We start from the raw sequence: 18,183 nt of genomic DNA, 5'->3' as shown, positions 1-18,183 counted from the left end.
TGCAGGTGAATTATGACCACTGCCCAGGTTGTATAATACATGATTTGCAATGAGACAATTCAATATAAATCTCCAGAGAGTTCCAAGAATCATGAAAGAGAAAACAATGAGACCAATCCAAATGAAATGTGTATGATGTTCAGAAACCAGAAAAAGGACATATTAACACCAAGAACAGCTCCACTCAGCACCTCTCACCCTCGAGTGGATACTCTCTTAATGGAAATGAATGCATATGTTACGTATCTCATTTATGAGCCATACAAGGCGAGGATGAGGGTAGTACTATGGGCTGTAATTACTGAACCCAGCTCCAATTCACGGGCTGTCACTACATCTGTCGGATTATGTCACTGTTTTGACTCCAAAAGAGAGTGTATTTTGTGTGTGTGTGTGTGTGTGTGTGTGTGTGTGTGTGTGTGTGTGTGTGTGTGTGTGTGTGTGTGTGTGTTGTGTGTGTGTGTGTGTGTGTGTGTGTGTGTGTGTGTGTGTGTGTGTGTGTGTGTAATGTAAGCTATAATGGAAGCCCCTGCCTCTGTATGAATGGGATGTGAATGGGTGATTGATGACTTGTATATGTAAAGCGCTTTGAAGAGTCGTAAAGACTGGATAAAGCGCTATTTTAAAATGAATTCATAAACATTTATTTCCTGGAAAAACCAGACACAGAAACTGCTATCACATATGATTTTTTAAATCGTGATTAAAAATATTGTATATAAAATACTGTCTAATGAGGTCTCTGTCGGCTGACTTACATGCACCTGTGGCCTCGGAGTGTACACTTACAAGAGGACATACACTTCCGAAACTCTGTCCAAAATGCCAACCTGCCGGAGATCGTTCTTGGTTTTGAATCTTCTCACCAATTGCTAAAATTATGTGTTGTGGGAAAAAAGAGCCTGGGGGATATTTAAGCCTTTACTTTGTCTTGTCCTAAACATGCTGATTCTCAAATGAACTGTTAAGTGAAGCTAGAGGAGAGATGGAAGGAGGAACGACTTAAATGTAATAAAGAAACTCAGACATGTTTATAATTCTGAATGAAAGATTGCAGGATAGAATAACCAATTAAAGTTCATATGATTCATCAGGTTTGCTTGTTGCTGTCATTTCGCTTTATTGATCCAGTTATTAAGTCATCACAGTCCCTTCCTGTAAATCTCAACATGTATTGTCTGCACATACAAAACTCAACAACATGACTGGACCTATGGGAATAAAATAAATAAGTATGTTTCATTCCATCAAAAATCCAAGTTGGAAGAATTCAACACAGCTGGATCAGTACAGTACACGTTTCCTCGGCCAACATTGGTAGCAGTGACAGACGAGTGCATTAAGACGGTGACTAGTTATATAATACCTCTTGGAAATAATCACTGAATACATATTCAAGTAATGTCTCTGAGAGCAGACTGCGAGGGCTTACAATATGATGAAGGATAAAGCAAGCTGTATAAAATACTGTACAATGTTATTGCTGCTGGTTTCCTTGATTATGGATTCTGACAAGAACAACTTTGATAAAACGAGAGTAATGTACCTTCAAAAAGGAGCATGGTGAGTATCAACAGCCTAATGGTCATTGGTTTAAAGTGTTGCTTGTTATTGTAACGTCCCTCCTTTATTTAAAACAAAGCTGCTTTTAAACATGACAGCAGCAGCTTACATCGGATCAGTCACACAGTGAGGTTTGTGTGAGGGTAAAAACACGTCGCCCACACATCCATTGTTATTGTTATTTGAGTAGTCCAACAGTTTGTGTGCCGTCTCGCTCCGATTTTAAAGGCAAACGTTAGAAATAGTATGTGTGCTATTGGCAAAAGCTCCATGAGAGGTGATCTTCGTCTGTCTTTGAGAGAAAAAAAACTGAACTGAACTTTTTTGAATGCATTCAGGCCCCCATAATGGCATGGTTTGTGATATTTAAACAGAGAGACATAGCTAAACAAAATCTGTTTTAAATGGAAACAGTCCTGAGTTGCTGTTGCCCAGTAAACCTTTTTGAACTGTAATGTAGGTCAGCACACTTTTATGTATCCATGCTGCTATATTTCAATCATTGGACCTGTATCGATCCCCAAGGAAGAGCATCATGATGAAAGACTGCTTTATTTTATGTTTGAATTAAACAATAATTATAACCTGGTTCTTGTTTTTATAGTTTTGGCCGTTTTTTATTATGATATCATGAAAAACAACTAAGGTGGTCCACAAGTAAGTCAATCTTGTAACTGGTTATAAATGTACTGTTTGCCTTTGCCTAGCAGAGTGGAGCAGAGGATGGCAGGACACATGGAGGATATCAGAGTGGAAGTAAGGAGGGGAGAAGGTGGTGGAAGAGGTCTAAAGTGCATCATTATCATTTTTCCAGTGAGCGTGTGGTGCAAGACGGACAGGTTTATGTTTTAAAATGTTCTCAGAGCTCTGTTCAGAGGGGCGAGGGGTGAAGTTAGTTCATAATGACGTTTCAGCTTTCATGTATTGTCCTACTCATCAACAAGGGGAGTGTAGTAGTTCTGGAACAGAGGCTGCATGAAGAGACCCAGCGTCCCGACCACACACACAAACACGAAGATCCACAGGAAGAGGCGGTCGATCACCATGGCCACGTACTTCCAGTCTTCAATGATCTGTGGAGAGAGAAAGATTTTGAATGCTGCTATAGATTAATGCCCTGAACTTAGGTGAACTGTGAATTGTTTATTTTGAATAATATGTTTTGTCTCTGGTGCTGCTCATTTCTAATATCATATCTAATTATTTTTGGCTGACACAACAGTAAAGTTGCTTTGACATAATATGAAGGGCACACTAATCAAGTCACAAATAACTGAATCAAAGCTGTTGATGGATTTGCTCTGAGGGCAAGCATTGTATACCAGAGCGGATTGGGTATTTACCAATGTTGTGGCTATTTTTCTCTCATGCGCAATAATGTAATACATGTGCCGTTTAATCACATGAAGTGCAAAGAAATCACTACCAATGTACAACAATGTACAACATGTGTTATTCCTACAGTAATGCACAATAACAGTCTTTAATTGAGCAATTGAAAGAAAGGCAAACACGCCAACATAATTATTTCCATACCACATATGACGTAGATTACATAAAGTAACCCATCACGTAGCATAAGTGGTACAAAAAACATGAAACCTTGGAAATCAATATTTGCAGACCAGACCAACAACAAGCAGGTGAAGGAAAGGCCTTCAAAGCATGTTGCACATATTTTAAGTTCTGACATAAATGCAAATGCAGATAAACCTACCCCTTCATCATCATCCTCTCTCCTCATCTTGTCAGCGATGTAGCGTACTCCATCTACTGCATCTTCCACGTCAATGTTGCTCTTGAGCGTCATCCTCTTCCTGAACTCTGTGTTGTCTGACATGTCGCTGATTCTCCAGCCGTAGCGTTTGGCCGACTCCTCGTTGACGAAGAAGGATGAGGAGGAATCTGCCATTCCTGCATGGCCTCCATCACACACCTTCTGGTCAGAGTACAATCTCTGTTGGTGTTTTCTCCTGAACTTCTCACGGATGTTGGAGCTGCCAGGTCTCCGCATGAACAGGTAAGAGGGGAGCCGGTACAGGAAGATACGCTTCACCCACGGAGGCATGGTGTGCGTACTGGGGGACCGATGGTGCACGTTGAGCACGCAAACGCTGGTGACGATGGAGAAGGTGACCAGTACCATAGAAAACATCAGGTACTTTCCGATCAGAGGCACTGCCAAAGACGTGGGTGGCACAATTTTGGAGATAAGGAGTAGAAACACAGTGAGTGCCAGGAGGACGGAGATAGTGAGCGTCATCTTCTCACCACAGTCTGACGGGAGGTAGAACACCAGGATCGCCAGAGACGTGATCAGGATGCAGGGAATGATCAGGTTGATGGTGTAGAAGAGAGGCTTTCTTTTGATAATAAAGTCATAGGTGATGTCCAGGTACCTGATGTCGTTCGGGTCTTCGTTCTTGCGGCCAGGCAGTGAAACAATATCCCACTCACCGCTGGGTTTGAAGTCGTCACGTGAGGCGAAATCACTGAGGAGGATGAGGTCTATCTCAGTGTGGTCGTAGGTCCAGGAGCGAAACTTGAGGGTGCAGTTCTGTTGGTCGAAAGGGAAATCACGGACTTCAATTTTGCAGGCTGACTTGTAGATAGCTGGCGGGAGCCAGGCCACTTCGCCGTTGTTGGAGACCACGGCATTGGAGTAGAAGGAGACTTCATAGGTCCCATCAGCACTGAGAGGAGGAACGTGTGGGAGGTAAGCAAAATAAAGGAGAAAGATGAAGTCAAGGCACTCAAATGTAAAGAATGTCTCACACATTGAAACACAAACACATCTTAACAAGTTTATGGAAGGTTTAGGAACAAGGTGGAGAAGTCCGAGTAGAGCTGCTAGATTACTTCTTTCAGCACACACTGAACAAATCCAGCTCAAGACATATATTCAGTTTTGGTTAAATGAATAATACCAACAGGTTAGCTTAACAAGAGGAGGCTGTGATGGAGCAGCTGATCAGCTAGTGTGACTTTAACACATACACCTCTTAAATGATAACAACTATATGTTTGTCATTGTTTAAATCAATGCTTTCATGTGTGCAATCTTGGGATGGCCCCACTGTATCAGGGCACCTGTGTACATTTTGACAGAAACAGAAGTTTTACAGCAATATCATCAAGAGTCAAGTGATGAGTAAAATGATTTGCTGTGCTGGCTGGTGGCGCGATGACAAAATGATTTAATAACTGTCATCGAGCGCTGCCGAGGTGACACGTGCAACAGTTAACCCTTAAAGGATGGGTGACGATCATCTCAAAGGAGGAACTCAAAGTGGGAGACATCCCAGCAACATTACAACAACTGCCCCCCACCTCAAACCTCCTATGACTGTCTTTGTTCAAGGCTCAAGTTGATGCATTATAGATAAGTGGCCAATCAATTATAAAGCAGGTCAGGAATCCAGCCATCACACTCGGTCTCTAATGCTTTCGGCCCTTCTGTGAATATGCAGACTAATTACAAATGCAGAGGCTCCACCTGCTTCCTGCAACCCAGTGTCCCCCAAACTTGGCCAGAGACCTGGACCTGATGCTTTAAAGTAGTGTTGATCCTCTGCTATCATTCTGCCTCTTAATGCTCTTTATGTGGTCTTTAGCTGACCTGCAATCTGCTTCATAAAAGTGTAATGATTACCACTTCTGTATAAACTGTAGGGTAACTCTGCTGACCAAAAGCTACACGTCCACACAGCTGTGTTTATATGTTCTAGCAACCTTTTGTCATCAAAAATAACATTCAGGTAAGACTCAAATACATTCTCATTATGTAAAGAGCGAATCTTATTTTCTCCCAGATTACGGACGTGATTTTAAACCTGTCGTTAACGGTGTAAAGCTTGTTGAGCTTACAATAAGTACGTCTGTGACCTTATTAGAGCCAAGGAGTTTAACTCATTAATCAAACTTGTTGGTTTCACACGGACCACAAGCGCCTCCTGGGTAAAAGTCAGTAAAGTCAGTGTGTTTGATTCATCTACCAAGCAGACTTTGTTAAAAAACATATTTGTTATACTGTACAGTAAAACTAAACTTAATGTTGTAGAAAATATGTTTTCCTCACAAAATAATTGAAAATGCGATTTTGTATGGAAGCTTAATTTAAAGGGCAAAAGTATTAAAAAAAATCTAAAGTTAACATATTAGCCATATATGACCCGAATAAATTCATCAATGCCAAAGTAAAACTCAAATGTAAAAGTTAATTTGTTACATTAATGTGATTAGACACAAGAGCAAAGACTCCTAACTATATTTTATTTATTTTTTAAATGGTAATGTAACACAGTAAACTATCAGATGGAAAATAGACCCTCGTGTCGACCTCTATGGTGATAGGGGGATGCCTTTGTGTCTGCCAGCTGCACTTGGGTGAATTTAACGCAGCGTTCTCATGTATTGATTTTTCCTTGCGGCGATTTCTTACAGCTGCAAGATGATTTGATGTTTTGTGCATTCCTGCTTAATCTGCAAAACACATAATAATGTAAAGGGATGTGCAGAGAAATGTGTATTAAGGACATTATAGTGCATTGGTTTCTATAAGCAGTTTATTGTTAATGATATATTGTGCTGATCAAATGTAAATTGTGAAATGAATCTGAACCATATTTGGATTTTTGCTTGGTTGCTGCAAGGTGTGTGCAATTTTCTGAACTGTAAATGTAATCACTTGACGTGGGCTTCAGTCATCAAAGGTGTGACTGCATGCAGATGGGGATGAAAGTCTAAACTGCAGGTTTTATAACTTGACTATGTCCCTCTCCCTCTTTTTAAAACCTGTAATCTCTCATCCCCAAAAAGAGCACTCATCATCATGAGACTGTCTGCATCATACAGTCTAGACAGTGTTAACAGAACATTTTGGTTGCATTCATTACCCTAAAAGAGTTGAAAAGTGAAAGTGCAATAAGAGGATAGAAGGAATAAGAGGATGAGAAAACATTTTAGGAAGATGGGGCTTTTGAATAGTTGTTCCTCTTGTAATCACTTATTCAAACACACACACACACACACGCACACACACACACACACACACACACAAACACACTTATTCTGCGTCTCACAAATCCGACTTACTTGTTGTAGAGGACGATGTCTGGCAGCCAGATGTGTTGTGACGGGAGTCGGATTTTCTTGATTCCCTGGTACTCTTCAGGGTCCCACATTAATCTGTAGTCATTCCACACCTGATGAAAAAGAGAAGAAATAGGATTCATTCCAAAGTCACACACACACACACAAACAGACAGACATTTATCAAAAATCACACACGTAAATACATTTGCAACCAGAAGCAAACATGAACATTTCCCTGTGGCACAATACAATCAACATAGTGGTTCAGTCAGCCATTATCTGGCAAAAGAAAAAGCTTTTTGTGAATTCAACCGTTCAGTATGTGTATGTTATATTTAGCTTTCCACCTTTACTTATTTATGAAATGACATTTTTTAAACTGATGCCTCTTGTTGTTTCACTATCTCCTTTGCTATAACACAGCCATCTTCCCAGCTGTGGGACTAATTAAGGATTTTCTTATTTAATTGTAAACATCTGGATACAAACAAGCACACAAAGACACAGACCTGAGTGAGCCAACAGTTGGTGGTCATGATCTGCTCCCTCTCGTTCTGAAACACAGACAGGAAGAGGGTGAACTCATTTTAGTGCAATAATCTCCACCATGTGCGCCCTTGAATAATCCTAAATTACAGTAGCAGGATATGCCTGTATGATAACAGCATTTGTGGATTTGCATTGAGTGTGTGTTTCCTCACCACATTGATCAGCTGGGCCAGAGACACCTGGATGTAGATGGTGACCTGCTGGCTGTTGTTGACAGCTGGTCTGATCAGCTTGTTGTAGCGATCTGCTGACAACAGGTGACTCACCAGACGCTCCTCCACCTCCGCACACAAGGCAGCTGCACACACACACACACACACACACACAGAAATGAGAAACTTAAATGATGATGATGAGTGACTGTTAACCTGTTAAGCCCAAAAGCCCCCGTCGGCGGGTCTTTTTTTTTTCACAAATTAAAAAATAATAATAATATCATATCATTTTTATAGTCTGGTACCTGAAAAAGGTCAAATGGCACTGATGGAACCAGATGTACCCAAATGTGCCGAAAGCTTATTCCGCCTGCAACTTTTTTTTGCTAAACCTCTTTAAAAAGGTCAAATTTAACTTGTTTTGCCTCAATCTTGATACAGTGTACTTATTATATGTTATAGTTTGGATTCCTAAAGCTTTTAGTCTACCATCCCATCATTCAAGGGTGGTTTTCACTATAAGTAATGTTTTTTCTTTAGGCGGAGGTAAGAATTTACCTTTTTTTGCTATGTTCCATCTGAATTTACTCTGACTGAGAAACATCTATATTGATTCTGACACTTCTACATCCAACTCACAGATGTAACCTTGCTTAGATAAAATAAATTATTCATATAACCCTTTTAGAAGTGAAGTTGTAGTCATTTGTTTTGGGCATGTCATTTTCGAGCCTGAAACCTGAAAAACAGGCTCGGGGCTTAACAGGTTAACTAATCCATTGGTCTAACACATGTACCACGAGAGCCTGCATATTAGAATAAAAACATTCACGCTGTTGGTTCTCCACTGTTTGACCACCTCTAGCTCAAACAATGGAGTTGTTATGTAATCTCAATCTGTTGGACACCTTGCCAAAAATGTAAAACTACAGCTGTGCACAACTGCCTGCAATGCCTTCTCTAATTTCATCATCTCAGTGGAGTGAGTATGGAGATGATGCACTCATATCTGGATAACACGGTTAGTTGATGTTGCCCCACATTGAACAATGTGCATGTCCTGAACCATCAGTTATGGTGACCAGACACCTGGGGCCAAGTGCAGGGGGGGGGGGGGGTGTCTCAGGGATGGGCTCAGTTTGATTTTACAGACGAGTGTAGAAGTCAAGTTAGTAAAACCTTGAAGTTGATGCAACCTTTAGTTCATCTTTCCAGCTCTACAGCCTGCTGGGATGAATAATATCGGAGAGAGGTGTGATGTTGATGGAGGGAACAGGTTAAAGTAGCTGGGATGTTACAATCATTTGCACAATGCCATACAGGGCGCGTCTAAAGCACATTTGGGAGATAAACAAATAGGAGTTTGGGGAAGAGTTTAGCGGCTCTTTTTGTTGATCCCATAGAATTATGCTTGTTTTGAGCACAAAAAAAGTTCTTAAATGACACAAGTCATTGTGTGTGTGTCTGTGTCTTTAAGCGTAACTGTAAGTGATACTTGGATATGTTTGTGAGATCACAGGATGCAATAGTGTACCTAGTGAAAACAATGTGATGTTAGCAACACACTTAATCTACATTTTACAATTTACAACAGTAATGACTCATATTTGAACCCCCCCCCCCCCCCCCCCCCCCACACACACACACTCACATTCACTCAGTTAATCAACAAAGCTAGATGTCTGATTGGGTCACAGAGCTTCAGTGATGGTGGCTGGTTTCAAACACGAACGTTGCCAGACTTTTTATTTAAACTTGTGAAAATATCAAAGTCCCCTTGCTTTGGAAATGTTACATTGGAACTGAGCGACTCTGATTTCCACTAGGGCTGTGCAATTAATCGTATTTTAATCTCGATTACGATTTTGGCTTGCAACGATTACCAAAACAACGTAATCGAAATAAAACGATTATTATTTTTATTTAAAAAAAAAAAAAATGAATTATTATTTTTTTTTTTTTTTTTGGTTTTTCAGTTGAATTATACTTAAAGTTCAGGGTAATCAACTGTTAAAAACATACTGTTCAAATTTATTTTTCAATAAATGGATGTTTTCAAAGTAAATGGATAATCGTTTTTAATAATCGTGATATCAATTATTGACCAAAATAATCGTGATTATGATTTTTGCCATAATCGCACAGCCCTAATTTCCACCATATCTCCTTTTCTGCTGTCCCTCTGATGAAAGTTGAAACACTAAACTTGCTTTCTTTGTGCTCAGGTACAACCCCAAAAAGCACTCTCTGTCACACCTGCTTTCATTTAAAATACTTTTCTCTTGTGTGTTGTCTTGTTTCTGTTCTTTCCTGTTTTCTTTGATCAGTTTTTATGTCCCATGTCCCATTTTCTCTGGGAGGCTTTTGTGACCGCCTTGTTTGTGCTCCATGAGTGCACTTATCCTGAAATGACTGTTGGCTACGGCTTTCCTGCTAACGGGACAATATAAATTAGAGGGTGACAAGAAAGAAAATAGTGGGAGGTGGATTACATAAAAGGACTATACTCTGCATATGGCAGTATGGTATGATAATTGAGATGAATCTTAGTGTCTTGGGAATATGAATACATCACAAGTAAACCAGAAAAGGTTAGGGTTAGGGTTGAACTAATCTCCATACATACAGAGACTTTTCTCCTGACCTTTACATTTAGCTAAGCACTGTAGTAATAATATGTGTCACTGACGCAGTGAATTCATATTCTTCCACTGTCTACTAGTCATTATTTCACCTGTTGTCTGGGCTGTCTTCAAGCAACAGTTTATTCAGTCTCGTCGCTCCTTGTTCTTGTACTTTGGCATTTGTTGTTTTGGGATATTGCTCTACCTTTGCCTCCTGTTTTTTTACTTTTTCTTTCTGTCTGCCTCCTAACAAGATGTACAGCCAACCTCTGTCCTTAGACCCTTAGAGCCTAATAAGGCAAAAATCCACCAACAAATCATTTAACAAGGACAACTGGAAGGAACCTCACAAAGAGCGATCAAGAACAACATTTCAAGAATGAAAAATACAAATAATTTGCTTTTTTGCTGGCAATTATTGTGTGAGTGGTTTAACCAGGATATCTATTTGCTAGAGAACTAAGCCTCACACAGCAGGACTCTATGGAGACCTACATCTGGAAGCAACCATTTAAGATTCAGAAGACAGATGAGTCAGCAAGTGTCCACGCAGGTGTCTGAGAAGAGCTCGTTTTGATGTCGCAGTGAAAGATTAGAACTGTCAGTCATCTATTATGTAGCCTACTCGAAGGGACATCTGTCCTGAGAACAACGAGCACAGACACAATTGTGGTCAGCCTTTGTCTGGTCAGGGCAAAATCCCCTTGAACCAAAAGAAATATCAACTGAATGCTTCAAATAGTCTATGCTGTAGAGTTTGACACTGAACCAGCCTAGCATGTGACAGCTATACAGTTGTATGGCGGTATAGCTGTATAAGATATTGTGTTATAGTCAATCTTTCATATGCAAACACTTCTGAACTGACGTAAACAATATACCTGAGTATCTCAAAACTGTGCAGTTGGCAGCTTTGGAGAAATATGAATATTTATTATGTTGGCACTTAGCATTGTTGCTTTGTTTTAAGCAACACTGCCAACTGCCATGTTTTTCTGTCATATAAATCTTGAGGCGCTGAGCTTTAAAGGCAGGTGCAGGAAAGAGAGAGATATTCTCCACTCGGTCAGTCCACATTAAGCTCCTGCAGGCTTCTATCTGAAGAGGAGATAAGAGGAGTGTCCGACATATGAGCAACCATGATAATAAACCTCAAGGGTATATGTCTTAAGAGAGCTCTGAAACCCAGAGCTCTGTCTGTCAGGATTAGCCAGAGAGAAGAGGCGACGACACATGAGGGGAGAAGAGGACAAAAGACACACACAATAAACAACAAACAACTGCACAGAGTGGGGGACAAAACAATTCCCAGATTAGTATAATCATCTGATAAAAGGAAATAGGATCATGCCGTATTATGGTGGGGATTCATGGGAAATCACTGAGTCATTTAAGGGGATGACAGCCTGGCAACAAATCATTGTTTATATGCAACGAGGGTGCAAACTGCTGCACAATGGCACACCGATTTCTTGTATTGCAACTAGTGTGATTTTGGTTGACTGGGATTTGAGGTCACACTCTATAAATCCTGTTAGTCCAGCTCATTGTTTCAGCATTATTTGTCATTGTGCTTTGGTTCATACGATTAAAGCCTCAATAAAAAGCAATAGCTGCTAAATCCACCGAGCAGTGACAAGCAAATAGTTAGCCACACAGTTTACCGAATTGCCAGGAACCTAATTAGTTATTCAATTACAATCATTAATTGCGCTGGTTAAGGAAACAAAAAACAAACGTGGAAAATAAACTCACATCATGCCTCCTTTTTAAGTTTTGAATAATCAGACTTTTCATCTGAGACGCTCAGATGAAGTTCATTTCAGACTGGCAGCAAAAAGTATTCTGTGTCTGAACTCACAAAAAGAAACCCCTATGACATTGATGGCTTGCAGAGAGTCCGCATTAGCATCGGGCTAATGGAGTTTGAAAGGCACAGGCAACGACCGGGCAGAGATTCAAAAAAGAAATTATGATATTATCTGCGTCATGCAAAATGTAGGATCCACTGTTTCTGACCCATAGGGACTTTAAATAAGGACATTTTGGATGCTGCATCAGTTCACATGACATTAGCTAATGCTTTTATCCAAAGCAACTTAGAATAACATGCATATGGGAGTCATTTGGGATACAGTATCTTGCCCAAGGGCCCTTTCACATGTTGACTGCAGGGGCTACAATTGGGGCTACGATCAAATTGGTGATCCTCTGATTGTTACCCACGTAGTTTACCCCCTGCGCCACATTCACCATTGATTTATTATCACCTTGCTTTACAAATGTGAAATAGTATATCATTGGAGTAGTCCTTTAACATGATCACACAGCAGACACTGTTGGATGCTTGGTTTAGTTTAAAACAAAATAAGTCACATATATTGCGAAAAACTCCAACTTATCAAACCATTATTAAAACCATTATGACCCGCCAACTGATCTTTACTGAAGAGGCTTCAGCCTTTGCTTTGCTCTGGCTGCGCGTTGATTTCTGCCAGAGAGGAATACAAATGTCGTATTGCCTTAAAAAGTGAAAGAGGTTGGCATAAAGCTAAACCCGGCACAAGAAGCTACTAAACTGTGAGAGATAAATGACTTGATGGCACCAGTGGAGAGGACTGAGGAGGCAGCGCAGCATGGGCTGTATAGAGTGATGTAAGGGGTCTGACAGTAAAGGCTAAAAAAGATGTTGGGGTTCAAATGAGATGTGGATGTAAGTAGAGACGGGGCATTAGGGAGCCTACCAGCAGGTCCCATCACACGTGTATGCACACACTCACACACACACACACTCCTGTGCACCTCGCTGCACTCTCCACACTTCAATAATTCATTGGCTCTAAAATAAAAATGCCATCATCTCACAAGCAGACACTCAACCACAATCAAAGAGTATTCTCATACTCTTTCTAAACCAGTTCAACTTAACGTATCGTCTCCACCGCAGCATGTGGCCACAACACAAACATCTGGACAAACTGCCGTGTCTCTGCTGTGTTTGTAACGCAGGTGGATAGACGGGCTGTGTCATCAGTCCAGTGTACAGAGAGGAAAGCATCCAAACTCTCCGTCCTGCAGGTTCTCTTTTAGGGTTGTAAATTATGAAATGCCTTGCTATCAGCGGCGGTCTGACTGAGGCCAAAACAATTGAATTCAGCTGTCTTTGGCTTTGCTCAGTTCACTGCCCATATCAGGCGTGTTGTAAGAGAAAGCCACAGGCCACTCATAGGAATCTGCTGCAAACTGATCAGCTTCTGACACTTCACACAGCTCACAGTGTGTCTACTGCCAGAGAGACTTGACCTGAGATTTCGGTTGGTTGTTTCCCATCAAACATTCTATCATCACAGACAGTGGATGTATCTTTAATGGGTGAGGATAGAATAAAATGCACTTTGATAGTCTTTATCTGTCCCAACCGATCCATCTTGCGCTTTTATTCTTTCTTTTTAAAAATTAAAACCTTCACCACTGATGTGGAAAAAGGGATAAGAACAAAGTAGAAGAGAACCTTTGGATGAGACAGTGTGTATTGATTGATATGAACATGCCTCAAATATGGATACTGATTTTTATCATTATTGTTTTCATTTAGTTTGTTTCATTTTCCATCTTATGCATACATTTGTAAATGTTTTTTTCTTCTTGTTTTTACTATGTTTTCGATTGTTATTATACATTTATGACGGTATTCCATCCCTGTTTTTATGTTCAGTTCATGTCTGTTTTGTTTTGAGTAGCACTCTGTTTTCCATGTCTTGTATGAAAGATGTTAAACAAATAAATGAATTCTTATTATTTGTCTAGAGGAGAGACAATAGTCTAAAAAGCGGCTTTCTTCTGTGCCCCCTCAGTCTTACCCTTACATGCATTGCTGCTGATATTTCTTCTAAATAAATTGAATGCCGCTCCCTGGCTTAAAAACTGTATACATCTCACCTTATCTGACGTACTTCTCTCATTCAAAGAGCAACATCCAAACAAATGTGCCAAAGTAATGACTAACAGTTTACTATGAAGTGTTGACTCATTGATGCCGAGCCCACTTGACAGGACACACATTTCCAGTTATGAGAAAGCAGCTTTTAAGTTGTGAGAAACAACCTTCCTGGAAGTAACCCCAGGGCGAAACGTAGAGCTGCATATGTTTGCCCGCCCACATGTAAAGCATCATCCACAGAGAGTCAGAGTTGTCACATACAGCGTGTGATTCCCCCTTTTCCACTGCTACGCATTTTTCATGCTTTTAATGAGTAAAAACATCTAATCAGGTGTAAGTGTATAGCACACATTGGCACATCACCAACATCAAGTAGCTGATACTTGGAGAGACAGAGGAGTGTGTAATGAGGAACTCAATACGTCGGATAAGTTACAGCAAAGGAGGAGAAAAACACAAGATAAAATGAAGAAATAAATGTGGCAGAGTGGCGCAGTGTGACAGAATGAGACTGAAAGGTAAATACATCTCAATAAAGTTGCTGCCTGGATTGAGTCGTCCTTACTGTAGCAGCCAGGGAGACGTTTTACAGGAGTGAGAGAGTCAGAGTCATGCAGTGCCTCAGCTGTAAACAGGTGATGGTGGTAAAGTCATAAAACAGAGACCGTGTTGGATCTGTTTTAAAGGAGGGCAGAAGGGGGGAAAAGAAAGTATTACAAATGAGAGATTTACTTAGGCTTACTCATGATGATGTTGAGTGAGATTATAGATGCAAGATTTAGATGCACATAAAGTGCTTAACATTCTGAAGCAAAATTCTAAAATGGACAACAAGTAACAAGTAAACACTGCCTGACTGCTGCATCCCCCCACCCCCCATTGCTTTTAACCATCAAGTATTTATTAGAATGCATCTAACTTTGGCTATTCCCCTATACTACTTTATATGTCTCACAACATTGCAAACAATATGCCTTTATTACAATAAAAACAAGTCCTGTGTATTGCATTGTGGTCCACCTACCCACCTACACAATGGGTGCTGGCCTGGGGCTCTGCCTTGTTGAGCGATGCAGCAGATCATGCACTGACACATTTATTGAGATCCCATTTCATCACCCTGGACAGCTCCTGAATGGGATTCCCCTTCAGGGCCTGATTTAGGACCGTGGACAGCTCCTCAATTTAAAGAAACAGAAGTGAAAAGACGTGTACGGTACATAATCGGATATACGCGTTGACGTTCTCTGTACAGAGCCTCTTCATTATGTCCCTGTTATTATCATCACATCACCTTGGCACACACTGCAGGCCATTAACGCACGTGGTGGACACAAAATATCATCACGAGATGTCATCAAGTGTTCGCAGTCAGAGCCAAATCATCCGAGATTGAAAGAGGGAATGTGTACAAAAGCAATGCACCAGTCACCTACATCAAAACCATGTGCGTAAAAAGCAATAACATTATGACTCCGTGGGTTTGTTGTTTAAAGGATGGGCAAGTTAGTTAATTGAGGCTTTCTGTAACATCACGTGCTTAACGGTCTCAGGCAAGGAAATGCAACTATTTTCCCCACCGGCCTGCTTTCCGGTATCACGTGCTTCTGTTAAGTAAAAATGTGGCTTTAACATCTCCCCAAAACTGAAGAACTCACTTCTGAGCATTACGATTTACCTCAAATGAGCGGAGTGTTGGTGTTTCTGTCAATAAGCACATGGTATTACCTTCAAATTCATGATATTCATAACACTTCCCAGACCTATCATATTCATTGGCATGCTGAGAGCCCAGAGAGTGTGCTATTTTCTAATGGACAAGACCGTGATGATTAAAGTCCCATACGCAGAGAAGCCCCCCTGTCCCGTCCCGTTGTAGGAGGATTTAAAAGGATTACTTACTTGCCACGGTGAGAACCAGAAGAGCCAAAGCTGCTTTCACCGGGGCTGCCATCGCTTCCTCCCCTCCAGTGCGACACACGCGAAAACTTACAGATTGAAGAGTGCGTCTCGTGTTTCTCTTCTTTTTCTTCCCCCGTTATGAATTGAGTCAAGAGTGGGACAAAGTAGAACAGGCAGGCTGGATTATAGCTGTTTCATTGCAAAGGCTTCCGCTAATGACGGCGGGTGGCTGGGTCTCGGAGGCATGAGAGCAGCACTGACTGCGTTCAGAGAGGAGGAGGCTGGATGCTTTCTGCCAGATCGCACCGACTCCTCCGCTGCTGCTGGAGCTGAGATTGCGCGCAGTGGAAAGCGGCTGTAGAGAGCACAGTCTCCGTTAATTCTTCTGTAAACAACGTTTTCTTTTGGGAATATGGGTCAGGAGCTAGTGGGGATACGCCAATCCTGTTATCGCCGAACCGGCCATTCTTGAGATAAAAGATTTAAGCACCCGGGTCCTCACTTCGCCCTGCCCGCCCTGTGCGCTCCCCCAACGGGCGTCAGTTTCACTCCCAGCCCCCTTGATCGACACAGTGTGACATGATAACAAACAGGAAGCAATTACAGTGAGAAAAACCCCCTAGGGAAAACATTTATTCTCAGAAGCCGATGAAACTAACCTTATCTTCAACAATCAGGTGAAAAAATGAAATTTGAGTTAATTAAAACACACTTTTAAGAAGCTCAGAAGGGAGCAGCAACAGGAAACCAAATCAGTGTTTTGGGGGTTGGGCCATGGCAAGAAAACATTGATCTCTTTAAATTATGCACATTAACTTATGAGAAAATAAAAGAATCAAACCCAGGGACTGAAGTCTTTTTCCAAACAGGCTGCCACCAAGGTTTTATCTGCATTAAGCATTTAGTTGTTTGTTCCTTCACCGAGGCTGCAGGAGGGAGTGTGGAGGTCATGGCGTTTTATATGAAGACCTTAAGGTGTTAGCAGCTGCTGTATGAAATAGAAAAAATCAGCGAAGGTGATGTTTCATTGATCCTCGTGGGGCATTGGTCCACTGTGTTTCCTAACCACCATCATCGAGGTCAAAGGTCAGGGTTAGCTAGAGGACAACCATGGAGCTGGTGAAAATCATTGTCTTGACACTGCAGCAGCAAAGACAGAAACAGTCTTGTAATCAAGAGGATACCAAAAGCTGATAGCTGCAATCTCCACTAGTCATTGCACAACAGATATATATTGTTTAAATTCATCAGAACACAAAAGAAGGCAGGGTAAAAACAATAAATGGAGAAAGACAATAAATGCTTGGAAATCTGCACTTCTGACGCAGACCAATATCAGTTTTCCTTTTCTCTCCATATGAGCCGTGACAGGTGGGAGGTAGGGGAGCCATGACAGGCATGACTTTTTATTGCACACCCATAAAAAGGAGGGATCAGCCTCAGCTGTTGGATCATTGGTCTCATTCATTAGTGTGTGTGTGTGTGTGTGTGTGTGTGTGTGTGTGTGTGTGGTGTGTGTGTGTGTGTGTGTGTGTGTGTGTGTGTGTGTGTGTGTGTGTGTGTGTGTGTGTGTGTGTGTGTGTGTGTGTGTGTGTGTGTGTGTGTGTGTGTGTGCGTGCGTGCGTGCGTGCGTGCGTGCGTGTGTGCGTGTGTGTGTGGTGCTGTGAGCAGAAGAGAGAGGGAAGGAGGGAGACATGGCCTTAGATGGGCTCCAAAAGGAGGAGGAAGCAAAGAGGAATTAAGCACAAAGCTGAAATAACATGAGGTTGCCCATCAATGATTTGAAAAATTGACTTCAAACATTTCGTGAGACTGTGGTCCTTTTTTGGGAAAGTAGATAATACATAATACATGTGGAAAAAAGGATGAAGAGACTGAGGAGGAAAAGATCATTACTAAAAAAATAATAATGCTTTCACTGCGTTACCAAGACTTATGAGGAGATGGATAGCTTATCTTATTCCCAAAAGTATGTACGGGTATTTCCATAACTCCTCCGAAATGAGTCATTTAAACCTCACACAGGCATTGTTACTGAGAGTTGGAAAAATAAATAGACTAACCGACTTCTAAACAATCGCACACACACACACACACACACACACATTGCGTAATATGTGACTTTTCAAAAGTGCAATTAAGAGAAGACGCAGGAACGTGATGTCTAACTTTTCCTGAACGTTTGCCTCACTTCCCTTCAACAGAGGCATGTCACGGTTCATCCATTCAGGCACACACATGCTCTTTAAAATTAGCCTCTGGTCACAGCTCCAAATGCGACCAAATTGTATTACCCTCCCATCACTTCCCATTAAAGCCACACTTTCGCAACATGCGAACATCCGCCTCCCAAAGT

The 18,183-nt window shown here is 41.2% G+C and overlaps 1 protein-coding gene across 1 annotated transcript; it reads right to left on the bottom strand.

Annotated features, from left to right (window-relative positions):
* Window positions 1-1,102: 1,102 nt before the first annotated feature.
* Window positions 1,103-16,210, bottom strand: LOC117487462 (neuronal acetylcholine receptor subunit beta-2-like). Its single transcript, XM_034136088.1, has 6 exons — window positions 15,828-16,210; window positions 7,359-7,504; window positions 7,167-7,211; window positions 6,658-6,767; window positions 3,281-4,256; window positions 1,103-2,636 (listed from the first exon to the last, which is right to left on the bottom strand). The coding sequence occupies exons 1-6, from the start codon at window positions 15,877-15,879 to the stop codon at window positions 2,493-2,495; spliced, it is 1,473 nt and encodes a 490-aa protein (XP_033991979.1). The 5' UTR covers window positions 15,880-16,210; the 3' UTR covers window positions 1,103-2,492.
* Between the last annotated feature and the right edge of the window lie 1,973 nt (window positions 16,211-18,183).

This window comes from Trematomus bernacchii, unplaced genomic scaffold (assembly GCF_902827165.1).
Source record: "Trematomus bernacchii unplaced genomic scaffold, fTreBer1.1, whole genome shotgun sequence".
NCBI lineage: Eukaryota > Metazoa > Chordata > Actinopteri > Perciformes > Nototheniidae > Trematomus > Trematomus bernacchii.
Note: the sequence above shows the minus strand (reverse complement) of the source record. Positions and strands in the feature narration are given on the sequence as shown.

Coding starts and splice junctions, on each gene's coding strand:
- LOC117487462 (XM_034136088.1), bottom strand. CDS start 15,879: ATGGCAGCCCCGGTGAAAGCAGCTTTGGCTCTTCTGGTTCTCACCGTG. Junction 7,505..15,827: donor TCTGGTTCTCACCGTGGCAA/GTAAGTAATCCT, acceptor GTGTGTGTGCAG/CTGCCTTGTGTGCGGAGGTG. Junction 2,637..3,280: donor GAGAGGATGATGATGAAGGG/GTAGGTTTATCT, acceptor CTCTCTCCACAG/ATCATTGAAGACTGGAAGTA.